The 22,918-nt window shown below is 39.7% G+C and overlaps 1 protein-coding gene across 2 annotated transcripts in view; it reads right to left on the bottom strand.

Annotated features, from left to right (window-relative positions):
• Nucleotides 1–10,839: 10,839 nt before the first annotated feature.
• The window catches only part of RADX (RPA1 related single stranded DNA binding protein, X-linked), an 81,158-nt gene continuing 69,079 nt past the window's right edge, over nt 10,840–22,918 (bottom strand). For both annotated transcript variants that reach the window (XM_050775917.1, XM_050775918.1), the window contains 2 exons: nt 20,841–21,008; nt 10,840–12,133 (listed from right to left, as the gene is read on the bottom strand). In XM_050775917.1, coding sequence (XP_050631874.1) covers nt 12,003–12,133; nt 20,841–21,008 — 299 coding nt within the window. In that variant the 3' untranslated portion in view covers nt 10,840–12,002. The remainder of the gene's footprint in view (nt 12,134–20,840; nt 21,009–22,918) is intronic.

Here is a 22,918-nt window from a genome sequence, read left to right as displayed (position 1 = left end):
TGTTAAGTTTACAGGTAGCCAGGTTTTTTTCTGGCTCTTAGTATATATAAATCGGAATGAGACTCATTCCAATTATTATTCCACCAAGTAGTATTTATACAACTTAAGAATGTACAATTGTTTGTGCAGTTAACTACCCCTGTATTATTATCCCATTTAAAAATTCCTGTCAACAACAAGTAAGGCTTTCTTACACATGCAATAACATATCTAGAACTATTTCGATGCAAAGATATATGGAAAGGGTTAGCAATATTAGTAAGATTTAAGGACATGTTTCCCATGAAAGTGAACATTGGTTTACCAGCAGCTAGCAACTTTCAAATATGACCTTGTATTTGTGAGGTATTAGCCAAATGTGGCAAGGGGTGATAGACCACCATCATGCCAAATAATAGTTTCATTGCCATCTGCAGAAATGCTGTGATTACCTTATGCCAACGCAGGTTGACATGGCTGAATTCAGTCTGAAAATCTCCATGTACACTCCAATCTGTAACAAAGTATTTACGACTCTTCCCTTTTACTTCTAACAATAATCGTGGCCCACTACTTCTACATTTAGTTCACTCTAGCTGGGAAACACCTCCGGACACATCAGGGATAGGGCATAAAGATAATGTACTTGGCAGAGTTTCATTAAGTACTACAGTATGATTATACTTGAAACTTTGAGCCACAACAATCATAGTAAAGGCAGAGATATGACTATGGTTATAGCGAACAGCCCAAGCCTCATGAGAAAGATGCAGACAATGCGGACTACCCCCAAGACATATAGGTAACCCTTCAACCCCAAATTGATATGAACTATTTACTGTGCCAGTGTCTAATTCAGGATCCTGGTTTAAAAAAGGTGATGGCATCCAAGCAGTATCATTAGTAAATACTGGGACTTCTCTGTCTCCCCAGGCCACACCTTGATATAAGGGTGCAAAAGGAATATAAGCCCAGTATGTAAATTCTCCAGCTGTTACCTGACAATTTCTTACGGCCAGCATAGCCAGGAATAAAGTCAGTGGGGTTTTGGGCTGCCTAGCTTGTTGAACAACCCCTTTAGCTTCTTAACTGTTTCAGTTGTCCCCATGTCGGGGGCTTCGCACGAGTTCCAAAGGTGAATGTTCTCTGAGCGCTCAGATTTAGCTCCTGGAATTCCTTCAGGAACTGTTTGGATTGGCTCCTCTTCGCCATGGCACTGTTTCAACCGTCGAGATGGAAACCACTCGTTTCCGGCACCTGTACGGACAAGAGCATAGCCTCGGCCCCATTGTAAAACTTTTCCTTTTAAATATTTCCTTTGTAATGAAGGATAATACACCCACAGATTACTGTTTTGCAGCTTTTCTAAAGGCTGTTGAAAATGTTTCACCGCTGCAGACTGCTGTAATTGGCGCCAATGGTTGAGAAAATTTAAAGTAAAAAAGGCTTTCAGAATTTGATGTTTTGGGGAATCTCGCCCATTTTCCCCTTTTTGCTTTAAAAGTTGTAATTTTAAGGTAGCATTGGCTCTTTCAATAATTGCTTGACCTTGACTGTTAAATGGAATACTAGTGGAATGATGAATATGGTATAAAGAGAGGAAGGCAGCCAATTTGCGAGAGCAATAAGCAGGGGCATTATCAGTTTTTAATTCAGCAGGGACTCCCATAACTGCAAAGCAAGTAAGTAAATGAGTAAAAACAGAGTCAGCCTTTTCAGAGGGTAATGGCGTAGCCCATTGGAAATGTGACCACGTATCAATAGTATGATGAACATATTTTAAACGACCAAAGGAAGGAACATAAGTTACATCTATTTGCCAAATGTGATTTTGTTGAATGCCTCGAGGATTAATACTTGGACTTAAAAAAGGTGCAATAATAGGAGCACAAGGTGGGCAGGCTCTGACAATAGCTCGGGCTTGTCGGCGTGTTATAGAAAATCACCGTTGTAATCCTAAACTATTAGTATGATGTAGTTGGTGTTCATCTTGAGCCCGTTGGACACTGCCAATAAGTAAAGAATCAATCTGACTATTGCCAAAAGATAAAGGTCCTGGCAAAGCTGAATGAGAATGAATATGAGTGATAAAAAGGGGGGCAATGCGGGAAGTAAGAGTTACAAATAATAAAGACTGATTCAAATGGATAGTGAGGAATTTTTGAATTGTCTGAAGTCCAGTATCTAGCCTTTTCATTGTTTGAAGCATCAGTAAAAAAGGTGGGACCTTTAACTGGAGTGTAAGAGATAGGATTATATGGCAGTAAAGAATATTGTTGCAGAAAAGCAAACAATTTATTACTAGGATAATGCTGAGAAAAAGAACCAGTATACTCAGCGCAAGCCACTTGCCAATCCTCATGAGTTTTTAGCAGAGATTCAATGTATTGATTAGATAATCGAGTAATAATTTTTACAGGGTCAGCACCAAGCAACTGACGAGCTCGATGTCGTCCTTTAATAATTAATTCAGCCAATTTAACAATATATGGGTGAATTTTCTTAATGGCTTTATTAGCCAAAAACAGCCACTCCAGAATATTATTATCTTGGTGTAAAACGGCCCTTGGCGAATGGGGAGTATGAAAAAGACACAACAAAAGTGGAAGATTGGGTACAATATAATCAAGGTGAGCTTCATTAATTCTATTTTCTACAAATGACAATTCTTCTTCTGCTACAGGGGATAAAGTCCCCATAGGTTGAATACAAGTATTTACAGCTCTAAGATCAGTTAATAAGTGCCATTTTCCTTTTTTTTTTTTGACAAGACAAACACAGGGGAATTCCATGCAGAAGTACTTGGTTCAATATGCCCCTCGGCCAATTGTTCCTTAACTAAATTCTTTAAAGCCTTAAGTCTTTCTTTAGATAATGGCCACTGTTCCACCCAAACAGGAGTTGTAGTTTTCCACTTCAATTGTAAAGCTTGAGGCTTGTGGACAGTGGCTAAGAGTTTAAAGGATTGTAGCCCATTTTGAACATCATATTTTTGGCAGCTGAAGAAATATGAGGAATGCTTAAAAAGGCACCAAATTGTTGTAAAAGATCGCGGCCCCAAATACAATATAAAAGAACACTTTTCTTTGTTGTCCTTCAGGTCCTACACAGCTTAGGGGCTCGACAGTTTGGTAGACTATAGAAGCAGTACCTAGGCCGGATAGAGTAACCGATACTTGTTTCTTTTTCCAATGATCAGGCCATTGAGCCAAACATTATTATATACATCTGCTCCTGTGTCGACTAAGCCCTCAAAAAGTATCCCATTAATTTGCAATGAACATAAAGATTTTTGATCAGAAACTAAAGTTTCCCAGAAAACAGTTTTCCCAGTACTACCGAAACCTCCTTGACGAGACACATTTCCAGATAAGAAAGGAAAAAAAGGCAATAAAAGCAATTATGCAATACGTTCCTCTGCCTCTAGGCGCATAAGTTGTGAGACTTGTACCATAATAAGGATTTCATCAGTAAAATCAGCATCAATTATTCCTGGGACCACCATTAACCCCCGCATAGCGTTGCTACTTTAACCTAGTAAAAGTCCTACATGTCCCTTTGGCAAAGGACCACACACTCCGGTAGCCAACTTATATATTCCTCTATTAGGAGTTAAAGTATAAGGCTGGACAATAGCTAGGTCAGCAGCGGCACTCTGCTTAGTGGCAGCATAAAGCTGAGAAACTGGGGTAGGGTAAGATGTCTTTAAGGAGGACTCGAGGTCATTCCTTGATGTTGTAAGCCACTGCTCACTGGGTACTAGGGTAGGCCTGCATTGTAGTTGTTGGGGCCCCAAGCCTGCGGGCCCCGGCTTCCGTTTCCCGAGAGGGGTGACAGTACATTCCCACTTTTATCAGTTTTTGAACGGCATTCATTGGTCCAATGTTGACCCTTGCCACATCGTTTACACATATTAGATGGTAACCTTTTTTCTTTTAGAGCAGAAAAGCCTAATTTTTTCCGGCATTCCTTTTTAAAATGACCGGGTTTCCCACATTGATAGCATATACCTTGTTTAGAATTGCCTTTTAAAGCCTTAGAAAGTGCCCCAGCAAACAATTGAGCATTGTAAATAGCTCCTCCAACACCTGCACAAGCCCGAATGTATTCATCTAAATTAGCCCCACTAGCTTTCAGAGGACGCAGCAATTTTTGGCACTCAGGATTAGCACTCTCAAAAGCCAGAGTATCCAAAAGAATTTTAGCAGCAGGGCCTGAACCTACAGTCTTTAATACAGCATCTTGAAGATGGGCTACAAAATCTGGATATGGCCCTGTGGCTCCTTGTAGGATCTTTACAAAAGATAAAGAAGTTTTTCCCGGCTATTTCAACCTTAGTCCACGCTTTTAAAAACAAGGCTTTAATCTGAGTGAGAGCAATATCATCTAGGCCTGCCTGAGCATTAAGAGTGGCGTATTGTCCTGAACCCGTAAGCTGCTCTTCAGTAGGTCCTGGGGGATTTCGCATAGCATTTTTTCTAGCTTGTACTCTTGCTTTTTCCCACCACCAACTTTTTAATTGAAGCCATTGAGAACGATCAAGGACAGCCTGTCCCAACGTTTCCCAGTCAATAGGAATCATCATATGTTCTGAAGAGAAGGAATCGAGAAGGCCAAGGACAAACGGTGATTGAGGTCCATAATTAGAAATTGCAGCTTTCATTTCTTTCAAAAATTTAAATTGTAGGGCTGTAAAAGTCACATTCTGGCCACCGTTTGGGAACTGAGCATTGGGGCCGAAAGCAGCCCGTGTTATTGGGAATAAATCTAATTCCTCGAAATCACCCTTTTCCTTCTATTCCTTCTTTTCTCCTACAGGAGGAAGAGGCACAGAGAAAACCTGACCTGACATAGACAAAGAGGTTGGAGGTATAGGCAAAGGGAAATCCTTTTAGCATAAGGGAAGGTAACAGGGAAGGCTCATGGCGGAGAGATAGGAGAAACAGGAGCAGCGGTATCTTGCAATTTTAACAACTGTTGTAACATCTCTAAAATGTGCTGCAAATCAGAATTTCCTTCAGATGAAGGAGGCATTAGCTCTTTTTCCAATTCCTTGTCCTCAATAACCGGGACATAAACATGTTCCTCTCTAAGATCATTCCTCTCTAAACCTTCAGATGCCTCACCTCCTGTGGCAGTATCGCCATGCTCCGAGTCAGTTTCAAGTAACTCTAATGCCTGAGTAATGGAATTACACAAAGTCCACAAAGTCAGAGGCATCGTTTGCCCCCGCTGATGAGCTCGACGCAGGACTTTAACCACTTGTAACCATTCCTTTCGATTTAACTGCACTTTGGTTTGATATTGAAACCAATAACAATGTTGTTCAACATGGGCAAACAATCACTTCAAAGTCTTATGTTCCTTAACTAACTTCTACTCCTATAGACATCAACAGTCCCTGGAGTAACCGCAAATATTCAGAGGCCAGAGAGGTGGAATTCCCCATAATTTTCCCGTGGGTCCCCCTTTCTTTATTTACCTGCCTGGGGTGTTCCCCCTCCGGTTCCTTGCTCTCGTGGAGCCACGGACCCTGCTCGCTGCACCAGATGTTGGGGTCCGCGTGTTTCCTAAACAAAGGAATGAACACACAAGACAACACAAGACAAGACAAACATGGCGGCCGCCCCGAATGGCGCGCTCCGCTTTATTTTATACAGTCGTTTGTGGAATGTTGCCAAGTCACAAGACACATCGTTGTTTTTCTGACCTTTCCCTGACTTTCTGGATTTTCAAGATGTTTACATATAAACAGGCCCCCAACGCCCTGCTTCGTTTGCAAGAGCAGGACTTATTGGGAACGCCCTGCTTCGTTTGCAAGAGCAGGACTTGTCGGAACGCCCTGCTTCGTTTGCGAGAGCAGGACTTATGGGGAACACCCTGTTTGTGAGCACGTAGTCCTCTACATGCTGGGTCAGATCTGAAGCAAACACAGCACTGGGTTTTGCCCAAGACCCATGGTGACCATTCCTGGCAACCACCTATGTTTACTCAAGACCCTAGGGCTTTACAATTAACAAGTGGCAAATGCAGCCAGGCTTATGTCCTTCCCTTCCGGGTGGCAAGTTCTTCACCCAATCCTGGGAGGGTCCAGAGATGCTATCCAGGAACCAAGGGCTGGGGTTGGGACCTTAGGAGTCTACCTGGTGCTCTATTCTACTGAAGCTGATGTGGTACCCAAGTTGCAAGACCAAATATTTTTTACCCTTTCCTCCACTTTTCTCAAACCGAGGAGTCTTTTCCTGTGGCTATCACCACCCCAGGCTGTGGCAAGTACTGCCTGGCTACTGCTGATGTTTAACAGCCAAGGACTCTTCTGTCAGCCTGTGGTAAATACTTCCAGGTCTGGGTCTCTCCCTTAAGGGCACTGGCTCCCCTCTGGTCCAGGGAAGGTCCAGAAATACTGTCCAGGAGCAAAGGCCTGGTATCAGGAACTCTAGGAGCCTGCTTGGTGCTCTACCCCAATGTGACTGAGCTGGTGCCCAAGCTGCAAGACAAAGTCCCTTTACTCTTCCCTCTCCTTTCCTCAAGCAGAGTCTCTCCCTGTAGCCACCACAGCTGGGAATGTGCTGGGTCACACCTGAAGCCAGCATGTCTCTGAGTCTCACCCATGGCACACAGTGAGTACTGCCTGGCTACCACTGCTGATTATTCAGGACCCAAGGCCCCTTTAGTCAGCAGGTGATAAATCCTGCTAGTACAGTGCCTTTCCCTTCTAGGCAGCAGGTTACCTTCTGGCCCAGAGTGTGTCTAGAGATGTTATCTGGTAGCTGAGACCTGGAATGGAAGCCTCAACACTCTGCCCGGTGCCTTATCCTACTTTGACTGAACTAGTATCAAAGTTGCAAGACAAAGTCCTCTTTACTCTCCCCTCTCCTCTCCTTAAGCAGAAGGAAGGGGTCTCTCCTGCAGCTGTAAGCAGCACTGCCTAAGGTTGGGGAAGGGGTGATGCAAGCACTCCCTTGGCTGCCTTTGCCAGTGTCTCACTGCCTGTGAAACCTGCACAGCACTGTTGCTTGCCCAGGAATTGCAGTCCTTGTGGCATAGACTGCCTTTCGTTTATTTAGGACTCCAGAGAACTTCAGCCTGTGGTGGTGGAGCCTGCTGGAACTCAGGGTCTTACCACTGGGATGGAGGATTCACCCTGGCTAGGGCTGTTCTAAATGCTCCCTCTGTGAGCACTGGCTGAATTCTGCCCTGTGTTGCTTTCTTCTGTGACAGGGCAGCACTGAGTTCCGATGCAAAGTCCCACAATCACTGCACTCTCCCTCCCCCATTCACACAGATTCTCTGTCCACACCACGTGGTTGCTGCTGGTGGATGGGTGGTGTAGGCAATTCAAGACTGTCTTTTCTACCCTCTTCAGTGCCTCCTTCCTTAATACGTTAGAATCAGGTACTGTGATCACTTGCCTGATTTTTGGTTCCTATAAAGGTGTTTTTGTGTGGATAGTTGTTCAGTTTTGTGTACTGTTGTGCGTATAACTGGTGGAGTCTTCTTTTTGACCATCTTCCTATGCTTCCCCCTGAAGTACATGATGTTATGGTAACCATCATCATATATGGTGCACACAAGTGCTTTTACATTTTCCTTTTATGGTTTTCAGAGAGAGTCATAACTTGCAAATATAATTTTAAATTGTTTTTAAAAAATTGTGGTTGAGTAGAATTAGTCCTAAAATAATAAACACCCATCAATACAATTTTCTTTCTTTTTTTTAACTCTTAAGGTAATTTGCTGGAAGGAGAATGGTCTAAGTTCTTATTCAGTGTTTTTGGTTTGTCTGTGGAACACTTACATTAGGATCCCTTGGAAGCTCATTAAAATGAAAGTTCTTGGGTCCCACCCTCCATCATCTTGAATCAAAATCTGAGGGGAAACCTAGGAACTTGCTTTTTAAATAAGCTCTCCAGGTAATTTCTATGCACTTTAAGAACTATAGATCATACCACTTCTACATGATGTATAGTAACTGGATCTAGTTCTGGTTTTGACAAATGAGTTGCTGTCATTTCATTTTATTTATTTATTTATTTATTTATGTTTTATTATACTTTATGTTCTAGGGTACATGTGCACAATGTGCAGGTTTGTTACATATGTATACATGTGTCATGTTGGTGTGCTGCACCCGTTAACTCATCATTTACATTAGGTATATCTCCTAATGCTATCCCTCCCCGCTTCTCCCACCCTACAGCAGGCCCCAGTGTGTGATGTTCCCCTTCCTGTGTCCAAGTGTTCTCATTGTTCAATTCCCAGCTATGAGTGAGAACATGCAGTGTTTGGTTTTCTGTTCTTGCGATAGTTTACTGAGAATGATGGTTTCCAGCTGCATCCATGTCCCTACAAAGGACATGAACTCATCCTTGAGCCTCAACTCCCAATCTATAAATGTTTGATGTTTACTTTTACTTTAGGTGGTACTCTGAACATTTATGGAGCATCTCACAACCCAAAACTTTCCACAAGTGCCAACTGTGCAATAACTAGTATCATATCCTTGGGAAAATAAAAATCTCTCTGGGTTGTTTTCTTCATTTGCACAATAAGCAAGGTTAGACTAGGATTTATCTATAATTTTCCAAATGGAACACACTAGAACTCTGTGAAAAAGTTGTTTACAAATTGCCAATTTCTAATGTTTTCCTTCCCAGCAGCACAATTCATAATAAAGCTGCATTAAGAGTACATGAAATTACAGTGCCTAAATAGGAGGTCAGTTCAAAGCATTGTGTGATGCTTGAGCTCTAATAAAACTAACAAATGCTTGAAACGGTGCTATATACCAATGGTTTGCAAAGTTATTTGCACATTAAAATCCATTAAAATCACCTGGGGATCTTTTAACTACTCCAGTGCCCAGGCCACACCCCAATTAGAGGTGCATCTCAGGCACAGTAATTATGAAGTTTTCCAGGTGATACCAATATGAAACTAAGTTTTAGAACCACTACTATATATTGCTGTCAAAATTTAACATTACTAGACTTTTTCAACTACTTGTACTTAATATTATGTACCTTAATGAAAGTACTTATTACTTTTAAAATCTGTATTTTAACTATAACAATAAAATCTGCATTTAATGTTACCTTTAAAATTTATATTGAATATATCTACCTCTCTCAATATTATTTGTTACCTACCTGGTCTCCTTGCTTTCACCTTTGCCTCCTGCATTTGTAGAATACAGGCTTAACTTCTGTTTGGATATTCAAAATAATAGTGCCTTAAAGAAAATAGAAGTTTATTTTTTGTCTCATGTAACAGCCAAAACTGTGCTAAGCAGTGTACAAAGCTGGTATGGCAGCTCCACAATGACAGGGACCTCGGCTCCTAATAGCTGGTTGCTCTGCCATCCCTAGGGTATTGCTCTTCTCTGCATGATCCACAATGTCTCATGATTTTGCTCACTTTATAGCTAGCAGGAAGTAGGGGGCGGACGGAAATAAAGCATTCCCTCTTAACCTTTGAGGAAAAGGTTCCAAAACTGTACATATCACATATGCTCACTCCCATTGGTCAGGACTTGGTCATACGGCCTACTTAGCTACAAAGGAAGCAGAGAAAGGTATTCTTTATTCTAGGTAGCTTTGTTCCCAGATAAATGTTGGGAGATCTAGAAGAAGAGAACAGGTATTAGGGTACATCTATTATAGCAGTCTCTGCCAACCTCCTTATAATCCGTTCTCCTTCCAGCAGACAGTGATCATTCTGAAACAGGAATTGAATCACAGCATATACTAGCCACAAATCTTTCAATGGCTTCCCAGTGCTTTAAAGATACAAACTTAAACTCAAGTCTTTGCCATGGCCTATAAGACGGTATAGTCTGTAAGAGCCCTTGTCTATCTGCTTGTCTCATCTTGTATCTCACTTTCTGCACTCCAGCCACATCAGTCCTTATTCAATTCTCAAACATATCTTTTGCTGCATGTCCTTTATACCTCAAGTTCACTTCCTCAGGAAAAACTTTCCTAGTGCCCCCCACTTTGTTAAAAAGCTCTAATATATATCACATGTTTCTATTGACACATTTGTCTCACTTATTTGTGCAATTATTTGGATGTGTTTCTCCTCCATGAGACTTTCAAGTTCCATGAGAATAGGTGCCTTGTTTATTTTTGCTTGTATTGTATTGTGTTCAGTGCTAGGCATGGAGTGGACACTCAAAGATTTCAATATAAGCTGCAATACTTTAGCTCATTATTTCATGAGCCCCATGGCATAGAATTTATCGTGTAGTGATCTAATATAATAATAGAAATTGTATTATTATTTAAACATTTTACTTTTTCTATTTTCTAGATGCAGGGGTCTTACCATGTTGCCCAGGCTGGTCTCGAACTTCTAAGCTCAAGCAATCCACTCATCTTGGCCTCCCAAAGTGCTGGGATTACAGGCGTGAGCCACCATGCCCAGCCTCAAACATTTTACTTTTTGCTCGAATTAGAATTTAAAGAAATAGACTTTGGAATATAAGCTTGACCTTACCATTAAATTGTCTTTACTAATTTACATTAAGTCATTTAGTCTCTTTCTCTTTCAGTTTCCCATCTACAAAACAGATATTAAAACCTCGTTAGGGGCAACTTCTAGATCTGAAGCTACTAGAAGTCAGGTACAATAACCTTAGAATAACATCAGAGGTACTTGAGTTCTTTTAGGGATATTGCTTGATTTTCAAAAATATGCATATATTTTTTCGAAAAACTAATATAGTTCAGATTTGTTTGACAACAGTCTTTAAATCCATATGAAAGAATCATCTTGGCTCATTTACTAAGTATATATTTTGGCCAAAAATATGAAGGAAACACATCAAATTCATTCAAAATGAGACAGAAGACCAAAAAGTTATTGCATTTTAACTTCTTTAATAATTCACTCAAAACGGTAACACGAGAGGAATCCACTATTTTAATTAACATTTACACAGAATTATAAAGAATAAAAGACTGAACACATTTATGAACAAACTGCAGTATGTCTTTAGGTTCATAGGCTGCCCAACACATTTAAAGCGTATAGCAAATGAAGTCACAGAACTATAGGGCTACAAGGAAATTCCACAAGTTTATAGCTTAACTGGAATCAGATTTATCTTGATACAGAATAATCTATAAACTCATTTAGTGGTCATTTTGTCTCATCTAACAAATCACACAGATGTCAACCACAGGGCCTTGCAAATGCAGAGTGGCCATTTACCTTTAAAATGAAGTATTATAGACAACCAGAATAAAATCAATTCCCATATTTACTATTTTCCATTTTCAATATGAGCAGTTGGAATTTCACTATTTAAACTCACATTACATATACTGAAACTACAAATGAATACAGCAAGAATATAGACATACTGCAGCCTTTGACTTTGACATCAACACGCTGGTTAAAATACTGAGAAATTCGAACCACACAAAGTCACAAAATGAAGTGGAAAAACCTTAAGACCATTTAATTTAGCATGCTTATTTTGCAGCTGAGCAAGCTAAGGACCAGGGGGCAACTAGACCCTAATAATGTGTACTTTTGAAAATGATACAAACTACCTTGGCTGTGAGAAGTGCAGGTTGACCACTTTAGGAGAATAGTCTTCAAACTGACAATTCAAAATTTCCCATTACATGTGAATAAAATTGGAAAGAGGTTAAATCTCCATGGAAAGTTACTCTTGTAAATTAGGATGCCTTATACTGAGGCTTTAGAATGAAGTACACTTCACAGATGGAATAGTGAACATAAATTATTACAAGTCAAGATAATAGTCATATTAGTAAGGTAAGCAAGGTAAATTTCCTTATACACAAAAATTATTTTGATGACCTTTTTCAATAATGAATCTAAAATGAAGTGTTTTAGCCCCCTAAACACAAGACGAACATAAAACTGCTTAATAACTTTAGAGCTCATGTAATATTCTTGCTGAAAACAGTTACTGAAATTACCAGCAAAATGACAGAATATCTTTAAAGCAGTACACTCATATAATCTGTAATAATTCCATTCGCTAACTTTTAAGAAGTATTCTCTGGACTATAAATTTTGTGCAAATAGACTTCCACTTTATTATTACCCAAATTACAGATATCCAAGATACCGACAATATGCACTCTATCCAGTTCAGTTGCCGCTTTTATAATATCACCTAAAAGTAAAAAGCAGATGGTAAGTACTGTAAAGTAGTTAAATATTTACTTGACTTTAGTATCACATAAGCTGTTAATTTTTTCTTATAATATTAACACCGTGCCTCATCCTCTCCCTCTTCCCTCCAATTTATTACATGCATTTACCAAAATTATATGGCAACTTCTGCAGATAAAGGTGAACACATGAAACAGATATACCAACAATTTCAAGGCATGAACTGGTATTCAAAAGCCATATTTAGTTTTTGGGTTTTTGTTTTGTTCTTGGTGAAGCAAAATAAATCCACATATCTTCAAGGTCATTTATAAGGTTCCAAATAAATAGCTTATTGGTATACTTCAAATAAATGCAAAGATAAAGTTTTCTATTTTGAAATTCAATTATCAATATTTTTGTAAATCTATAAGCCATAAAGCAAAACTGTATTTACATTATATATTTTAATTGCATAAATATATGTATACATATGTGTATATGTGTAACTGATGCATCTTTTGAAGTGTATTTCCTTTAAAATGGCTTTATTAATTAAAACTTAGCTTTGGATACTCTTGAGAAACTCTATGTAAAATGGATCAGGTCTCCAGTAAGACAATTTGCTTCTCAGGAAAAAAAAAAAAAAAAAAGGATCAGGTGAGTGACATGGCAGAGTAACGAGTTCCAGGGTTCTGTCCTTCCGTAAAGCATCTTATAAGCTGACAAAAACTCTTAGAATCAATTTTTGCAGAACTCTAGAATCTACACAAAAATTTAGAGCAACTAGGGAAAAATTAATAAAGAAAGAAACTGCTACATGATGGGTAGAGGGTGCTGTGGTGTTTTAAATTGCCTGCCTGCCACTCCTCACTCCGCAGATAAGGGGAAGCCATGAAGATGGCTGCTTGCACTTCTGCTGCAGGTTGCTAGTACCAAAGGGGGCAATGAAGACCTTATTCTCCAAGATGTGGTCATGTGTTCTCATCTTTACAGTAGCTCCCTCAAGGACAGATGCAAGGGTTTACTTTTGTTTTACCCAGTTTGGAGCATTCCCACAGCTGGGATGGCTTTTCTGGTGGTGACATTGCTGAACACATTTAAAGACAAAAATACTAGCCAGTGCAGTTGGGCAGGTTATAAAGTTGGGACAAGCAATAAGCAAACCAAAAAATTCTGGGCAGGAAGAAGCTGAGAAATGATATATATGGTGGAATGTGGGCTTTAAAAGCTTCTGTGTACAACGGAAAATCAAGAAGGCCACATGCATACCCAGGGTAGACATATGGTCAAAAAAAGGCTGAGAATACTCATCATTCATCTGTGGCTGACCTTCATGCTCTGAGCGAGCAGGAAGTGAAGGCTAAGGCAGAATTGTAAAAGGCCTGGCTAAGTGTCGAAGGAGTGCCACCACTCTGGGTCAATCTGCAAAAACTGGGAGAACATATTTTTTCTTTTTCATTTCTTGGCTCCAGGTGTTTAAGGAAACTGTCAAAACACTAGCTGACTACTACTAAGATAATGCGTCACAGACTTTAGTGGCTACACATAAAAATACTTTATTTTCAATGTAAGAAAATGAAAACATTTGGAGGTTAAGTAACAAGCAAAGTCACATGGTGATTCTTATCCAGACAAGCTGGCATGAAGGTATATGCTTTTAACCTTTTATGCTAGAGCTACATCTCTAAAAAACTGTGCTAAAATATAGTAGTAGATCCAGGTTTTGTGAGAACCCAAGGGTATACTATTTGGGGGCGCTTTTTAATGAAAAAATACAAGATATGTAAGAATGCCAAATGGGTTATAGAAGGGATTTGTGCAAATTTAGGCTACATTAGCATCACAGTAAATTCATCTCTGCTAGACTTATCAAAAGATCTAATTAATGATTTAAAATTGTGTAAGTTCACTTAATCATAATGATTACAACTGATAGTACTATATAATTTTCTTTTGCCTTGAATGGGGTGGACTTTAATCCAGATGCTTTGGAAAGATTTCAAGATCTTGAGATCTGATGCTAACAGTAACAACCTAAACCTTGATCATTCTGTTACCATATTTTGACTTTTATGAACAATGACTTACTCCTATCCACAACATGAAATATAAATAAGTCTTCTGTTCAGGTAATTCTGCCTAGTTGTGTATGACAACTTCTAGCTGTGAATGACAACTTCTCTATGCCTCAATTTGCTTATCTAGTACCTACATCATAGGGTGTTTTGAGTATTAAACACACAAAAAGCATTTAGAATGGTAGTTGACACATAGCAAGCATTCAATTAAATATTAGCAGTGATTATTTTTACTTAAGGAAACCTATTATGAAATTAGGATAGTATTTATATCATAAAAATTCTTTAAAAAGGGCTATAGATTTTACCTATAAAACGAGCTTCTCTTCAGTTCATTTTAAATTGCTAGAATTACAAAAACTGTACATTTTAGGAACTTTACAAATGCATAAGGTAAGTGTGACAAAGGCAACACTATGTGTTCTCCACTCCATTTCCTCTCTTTGGTCACAGGAAAAAACAAAGTGTCCTGGCTTCCCTTGTAGCTAGGCTGGGATCATGTAACTTAGTTCTTGCAAATGAGAATGCAAGTAGAAGTAATGTGTCAATTCTGGTCCAGTGTAATTAAAAGCCTTCATCTTCTTCTTCTTCTGCCCTGACAACCCTAGAAACCATTTCTTCCTGCTTGGGCAGCAACAAGATGGAAGCAGACTGGATTCCTGAATTGCTGCTGGGAAGAGAGCTGATGACAGATTGCATCAGACTTGAGCAAGAAATAAACTTCTTGAGTTAAAGTCTCTGTGACTTTAGAGTTGTTTTGTAATTGAGCATAGTCCAATAGATATTGTAATACAGTGTGGTATTCCTGTCTCTGAAACTAATAAGGGAAACCTTGATTACCTAGAGAATAATAAAATTGTTTTCTTTGATGTGTTAAAACACTTCCATATTATGCTGTACTTCTAAAATGATATCCTTGGACTTCAAAGTTAAAGATGACACCAAGTAGGATATCATATCAGTAATCGGTATTCAATAAATGACTTGGGATAAATGGCTATTTGGAAAAAAAAAATATGAAGCTGGATCCCTATCTCACTTTATTTATTTATTTATTTATTTATTTATTTATTTGAGATGGAGTCACGTTCTGTTGCCAGGCTGGAGTGCAGTGGTGAGATCTCGGCTCACTGCAACCTCCACCTCCTGGGTTCAAGCGATTCTCCTGCCTTAGCCTCCCGAGTAGCTGGGACTACAGTCATGCACCCCCACGCCTGGCTAATTTTTGTATTTTTAGTAGAGATGGGGTTTCACCATGTTGGCCAGGATGGTCTCGATCTCTTGACCTTGTGATCCGCCCAACTCGGCCTCCCAAAGTGCTGGGACTACAGGCATGAGCCACCGCACCTGGCCAAGGATCCCTATCTCATTCTTTACACAAAAATAAATTCTAAATGGATTAAAAGTTTAAGTTGTAAAGATGAAGCCATTATCAACAACCCCCAAATTGAATTCAGAAATGGGCAAAGCATTTGAATAGATATTTCTCCAAAGAAGACAAACGAATGACCAATAAGCACATGAAAAGATGCTTAACACATAATTAGTAATTAGGGAAAAACAAATCAAAACCACAATGAGATACCATTTCACATCCATTAGGATCACTGTTGTCAAAACAACAACAACAACAAAACAAACCAAGTGCTGGTGAAGATGTGGAGAAATTGGAATCCTCATGCATTGCTGGTGGGAATGTAAAATAGTGCAGCTGCCATGGGAAAGCTTGGCAGTTCCTCAAAAAGTTAAACATAGAATAACCATTTAATCCAGCAATTCCTCTACTGGGTATGTATCCAAAGGAAATGAAATCAAGTTGAGGGATTGGAGGCAGAGAAGGAGGGTGGAATAGAAGACTCCACCAATTGTCCCCCACCCCTCCCCTGGCAAGGACATTAATTGAACAATTATCTACACACACAAAAAAGCACCTTCATGTGAATCAAAAATCAGGTGAGCACTCACAGTACCTGGTTTTAACTTCATATCACTGAAAGAGGCACTTAAGAGGTAGAAAAAACACTCCTGAATCACCAATACCCACAGCAGAAAGCAAAACTGGACCAAAATCAGCTGATGCCTGCCCATGGATGGAGCATTGAAACCAGCTCTAGCCAGACGGGAATCACTAATCCCAGTGGTCCACAAGCCTCAGCACCACGGGCTAAAGTATTCTGAGGTCCTAAATAAACCGGGAAGGCAGTTTAGGCTACAAGGACTGCAGGTCCTAGGAGAGTCCTAGTGCTGAACTGGGCTCAGAGACAGTGTACCAGGGGTGGGGTGTGTGTGTGTGTGTGTGCGCCGGGGGGTGGAGAGGGGAGACACAACCTACTGAGACATCAGTCAGGGTGGCTAAGGAAGTGCTGGCATCACTCCTCCCTTAGCCCCAGGCTGCACAGCTCATGGCTCCAAAAGAGGCCCCTTCCTTCTGCTTGAGGAGATGAGAGGGAAGAAATGGGCAAAGCATTTGACAGATATTTATCCAAAGAAGACACAGCAAGATAGGGCACAGCAGGATAGGGCACCAGTAAGAGTAGTAAGAGTCGTGAAGACCTCGTTTCAGGCCTTAGCTCCCAGATGTTATTTCTAGACACACTCTAGGCCAGGAGGGAACCCAGTGCCTTGAAAGAAAGGATCCAAACCTGGCAGTATTCATCACCTGCTAACTGAAGAGCCCTTGGGCCCTGAATAACCTGCAGTGATACCTCAGGTACTATGTCAAGGATATTGGGTGAGACTCTGAGACTGGCTGGCTTCAGGTGAGACTCAGCACATTCTCAGTTGTGGTGGCTTTCGGGTGAGACTCCATTTACTCACGAAAAGCAGAGGGAAAAGTAAAGGGGACTTTGTCTTGCATGTTAGATACCAGCGTGGACACAGGGAGGTAGAGTGACAAGTGGGCACTTGGGGTTCCTGATTCCAGGACTTGGCTCTTAGATGGTACTTCTGGACCTGCCCTGGGCCAGAGGGGAGCCCACTGTCCTGAAGGGTGAGTCCCAGGCCAGGCAGCATTCACCGCAAGCTGACTGAAGAGCCTATAGGTCTTAAGCAAACATTGGTGGAGGTCTGGCAGTGCTCCCCATAGGCCTGTGGTGGTGATAGCCATGGACGAGGTACCTCCTGCCTTTGGAAAGGGAAGCGAAGAGTGGGAATGACTGTGTCTTGTTTGAAAGTCAGCTCAGCTACAGTACAATACAATACCATGTAGACGTCTAAGATTTTTGACTCTAGTCACTGGCTCCTGGATGTCACCTCTGGACCTGCTTGTGAACTAGAGGAACTAGCTGCACTGAAGGGATTGTCACAGGCCTATCTGGCTTTGCCACCACCTGACTATAGAGCCCTAGGGCATAAGGCAAACATAGGTGATAGCCAGGGAGTAGTTACAGCGGGCCTTGGGCCAGACCCAGAGTGGTCCTGGCTTCAGGTCTGACCCAGCGCAGTCATAGTGGTGGTGGCTACAGGGCAGCTTGTGTCACTCCAGCCCCAGCTTCAAGTGGCTCAGAAAAGAGAGACTATCTTTGGGAGAAAGTCAGGAAGAAAACAAGAGTTTCTGCATGGCAGTTCAGATAATTCTCCTGGATCTTGTCCAAGACCATCACTCAGCCATAGCCATAAAAAGGAATGAAAAACAGGCAAATTTCTGGAGACAGAAAGTGGAATAGCTGTTACCCAGGGATCAGGAGAGGGGAGAATGAGGAGTTACTGTTTAATGGGTGCAGAGTTTCTGTTTGGGATGATTAAAAAGTTTTGGAAATGAATAGTGGTGATGGTTGCACAACATTGTAAATGTACTTAGTGTCATTGAATAGTAACTATAAAATGGTTCAAATAGTAAATTTTGATCTGTATGTTTTATCACAATAAAAATGTATCAGATAATGGGTGAAGCTCTAAAAGTGATGGAAAAAGACAGTGAATTTAAAAAATGTAGTCTTGACCAGAGTGATGCCTGAGTATGACATAAAACCAGCAGCCACAAGATAAAAAATCTAGTGTATTTGAGTGCATATGAGTAAAATTACTTCAACAACCAAAACATCCCATTGAAACAATGTCAAACTGGGTAAAAGTCTTTGTAACACATGATAAAAGGTTAATTTCTTTAATATGCAAAGAGAAGTTACAAATTATTAAGGAAAAATAGAGACAAATGAAAGGTAAAACTAGCACAGAAAGTATATAGAAAGAAAAAAATATAAATGGCCAACAAATGTATTAAGATTTTAAAGCTCAGAAATGATTGATAAATGCAAATCAAAATAATAATATATATTTTTGCCTATCTATCTGCCATAGATTAGTAAGACCAATATCTAGTTTTTACAAGGGCATTAGTAAAGTGGCACTCTTACTTTTGGTTCTAGTGTAAATTAGTATAACCGCTTTAGAGAATCATTTGACAGTATCTACTAAAATTACATATCTCTTGTATAAGTATGCCCTGTGGAATACTATTTAGCCATAAAAAGAATGAAATTATGTCTTTTTTAGGAACATGGGTGGAACATTATCTTAAGTGAAACAAGTGTAAAGATTTTATTGACACACACACACACACATAATGGATATTCATGCAGTACTGTTTGTTAATAGCAAAAACATTTGGAAACAATCTAAATGTCTACCAGCAGGAGACTGGTCAAATAAATTTTGGCACATCCACACAGTGGAATACTTTGTAGTTATTAAAAAGAACGAGGTAGCTTTCTATATACTAATATGAAATATGTCAAAGATATACTGTCAAAGGGAAAAAGCTGGCTATAGAACCATATGTTTACTAATTCCATTTTTGCGTATTTATTTGAGAAAGAGAGCAATAGAATACATACTTTCACATGCAAAAATCATTTCTTAAAGAGTTCAGATAATACTGGTTATCTCCTGAGAATAGGTGAGTGAGTTGGTGGAAAGGGCTGGACCTGGGAAGGCAAGGAGGGGAGCTTTCATTTTTACCTGGTACCTTTCTGTAGTATTTGAATTTTTAAATTATTAATGTGTATAGCTTTTGTAATAAAAAAGAAACTACTTTATAAAGAATGTTTGAAAGATGACACTAGTATTATACCATGAGACACTGCATTATATCATTTTGTAACTATTTTTATCTTTCAGTTTAGAATAATGAAAGGAAAGAAAAAGTTTGGAATCGGATCAGGTTTCAAAATCTAGCTTACTCATGCTAGTGAATCTCTCTGATTTTCAGTCCAGTTATCTATAAATAGGGGATAATAAGGTTCGCCTTGTGAGATTCTTATTAGGATTAGTTGTACCATATAAAATGCCCAGGCACAGTGCTTGGTACAGAATTTAATGGACACTATTACTATTATTATTATTATTATACATATTATTAATGCTATGTCATGAAAACCGTGGTATTCCTCTCAAAATGAACCACTTTGTTTGTGATTACGAACTAATTTTTCTTCCCTAGTGATTCTTGTCCTTCACATCTCAAATATTACCTGCGTTAGCAGAAGGGTACCAGGTATTTTTCATATGACCATGTTAGTGACTACTGGAAGAATACCGGCACTAGCACCAAGCAGTTAGCTGAGAATGCTGAACTGGCATTTTATATCAATAATAGTGTAGACATATAGCAGAATACATGTGACATAAGTGGATATTATATGAAACATGAGCATACATGAGTGCACAAATATTTAAGTTGCATGTTAGGGCACTAATTAAGAAATGTGAAGTTACTGAAAGTCTAAGGAGCTCCAATGTAGAAAGTAATACTGCAAGTGTACATCATCTCTAAAATGGACTGTGGGAAAAATAAAAAAAAAATCAGCTCTTATAAAATTAGGTACCCAAGTTCAATTTGTAGCAACTGTTACTGCCTCAAATTACTTTGTCATCAGGCACAGCTCATAACACTTGTTCAAAAACAACATACACTCAAGAGTTTCATCAGCTTAGAAAGACCCGCCAGAAAATCCCAAGATAATAAGGCCTTTCTTAAAAGCCATTTTAAATGTAATATCCCGATAAGCTCAATGAAAACTGCTAGAAACTTTACCACATGCTTAGGAATTAGAAATAACAGAAAAACATGAATGGGGTAATTATAACTGGACAGATAATTTTATAGGTACGTAGAAACAATTTAGAGTTCAGTATATTATGCAGCAACCTAAACAATTAGCTGGTTGAAGAGTTTCACTATTGGAAATACATATGCTCCTAGCAGTTCTCAAGAAATTTATTGCATAGCATTGGAATAACTACACATTTATAAGAGGGAACAATTTTACTGTATTATACTATAGAGGTATTGTGATTTCAGGCAATTACAAGGTGAAAGGACAAATCGTGTCACCTGAGAAAAAGGAAGAAAAGAGTAGAATTTGTGCTGTTCCATGTGCATACCACTTATGTCTGATGAAATAATTATACTTGGAATTGTATTATAAGATAATATTCTTAATGCTTGCCTAGAGTCGAAACAGCTATTCAATTTATTTAAAAGACATATTCTCATTTATAAGTCTTGGGGAACATTTACCAAATAACCCTTTAATTAAAACTACATTAAATTTTAAGGCTAGAACTGTTTACATAATAACATCTTAAGGTTAGGGCTGTTTATAATTTTTTTTTTTCTGAATGAAAAGAACACTGAGATTGTTTTACCTGCAACCGCTCTTGGACCTGGCAATCGGTCATTTCCAGTTGTGTCCTGTGGATATGCACAGCTGTAATTCATGGAGGTCAACAGTGTGTCTATTTGAGATGTTCGAATATCTTCTGGACAATACATGGGTAGGAATGCAACATCGATTGCTATCTCATGGTTCAGACCTGTTAAAGAAAATTCATATGTTATTAAAAGTTCAGTGGGTTAGCATGTGGTACTGATGCCAAGTTTGCTGGTTTGATCCCAACATGTTCCAGAGAGCTTTAGATCTGAAAAAAAATGTGTTTGAAAACTGGAGACTAAACTCTTAGTATTGCAATTTATGAATACATGGTATTTGTTGAAAGAGTAGACACTCCAGTGCAACCTTTCACCACTGCTGGAAATAACAGTTCAAAAGGTTTCCCCTACTGATGGAAGATTGGAATCTACTATCCAGAGGACAGCATGGTCACATAAATGACATGTAGAGTGTTTCCTTGGTCATTTAGGACAGGTGCTATTCCGGGGCAGGGGAATTTGGAGATGACTATTGGTTCCCTTATTGCCATTTGGACTCAAGGATATCTGACTAATGCAAGGTCGGGGATGACGTAGTAGCTACATCTCATCTGTCCTCAAATATACAAGACATGGTTCACACACTCACCATTAGGGCCATAAAAGGTTGTGCTAGAAAAAGGGCTAAGGGGGAACAACTAAAGTGAATTCCGACCTTTGACTGTCATCTTTTTATGTGGGTCAATGTCAGTTGGGGTAGATAAAAAAGACTTCCTAGAGGAAGAAAAGAATTCTAGCTACATACTAAAGGATGGATAGCATTTAAATAAACAGAGAAGAGGGCATTTTAAGCATGGCAGGGAATAGCACAAGCCAAAGGTGTAGACCAGAGTAAAAGACCATCTTGGCTAGAGTAAGGGTAAACAATCACACAGAGCACAGCTTTGAAACTGTGAATTCCATTTAGTGACACAAATCAGAAATCTGAGAGTTATCCTTAACTCCTCCTTTTCGGTCTTTCCCAGATATTTAGTCAGCTAGATTATATGACCTTAAAATTTCTCTGATTCATCCCTTATAGTGATTCTTAAGTACTGAGTACAGGCAATGATGGGTAACCAAATCCTTCTTGTTAAGCTGCAAACAAATCCAGAAATGCAAGTTCTTTGCTTTTGATGGGGAGATGACATTAAATCTCATATATTTAACTTAACATACAGCTAAAGGCCACTTAGAGCTTTCTAAGGATTACTAAAATTTGGTAGCCATAAACTGAAATAATCACGTCATCTAGAATTTTCCAAGAATTCTAATTCAGTATTATAAGGAGCATAGCCATGTTACAACTCCTAGCAATGCTGCAAGACTCATATGAATGTGCACATGCTGGTATCTTATATCCTTGATTCTAAGACTAAATTTAACTCATATATATATCATTAATTTTATTTTTTAATAAAAAGAAAACACTGCATTAAATGTACCGTTGACCATTTCAACTTGCAAACAAAAAAGGAAGGATGCCTTAAAACTGAGAAACTGAAGATGGCCGAATAGGAGCAGCTCCAGTCTCCAACTCCCAGCGCGAGCGACACAGAAGACCGGTGATTTCTGCATTTTCAACTGAGGTACTGGGTTCATCTCACTGGGGAGTGCCGGACGATCGGAGCTGGTCAGCTGTTGCAGCCCGACCAGCGAGAGCTGAAGCAGGGCAAGGCATTGCCTCACCTGGGAAGCGCAAGGGGGAAGGGAGTCCCTTTTCCTAGCCAGGGGAACTGAGACACACAACACCTGGAAAATCGGGAAACTCCCACCCCAATACTGCGCTTTAGGAAACAGGCACACCAGGAGATCATATCCCACACCTGGCCAGGAGGGTCCCACACCCACGGAGCCTCCCTCGTTGCTAGCGCAGCAGTCTGTGATCTACCGGCAAGGCAGCAGCGAGGCTGGGGGAGGGGCGCCCGCCATTGCTGAGGCTTAAGTAGGTAAACAAAGCTGCTGGGAAGCTCGAACTGGGTGGAGCTCACAGCAGCTCAAGGAAACCTGCCTGTCTCTGTAGACTCCACCTCTG

Source organism: Macaca thibetana, chromosome X (assembly GCF_024542745.1).
Source record: "Macaca thibetana thibetana isolate TM-01 chromosome X, ASM2454274v1, whole genome shotgun sequence".
In the NCBI taxonomy this organism is placed as follows: domain Eukaryota; kingdom Metazoa; phylum Chordata; class Mammalia; order Primates; family Cercopithecidae; genus Macaca; species Macaca thibetana.
The sequence above is the reverse complement of the archived record's forward strand: the minus strand, read 5'-3'. Positions and strand labels throughout refer to the sequence as shown.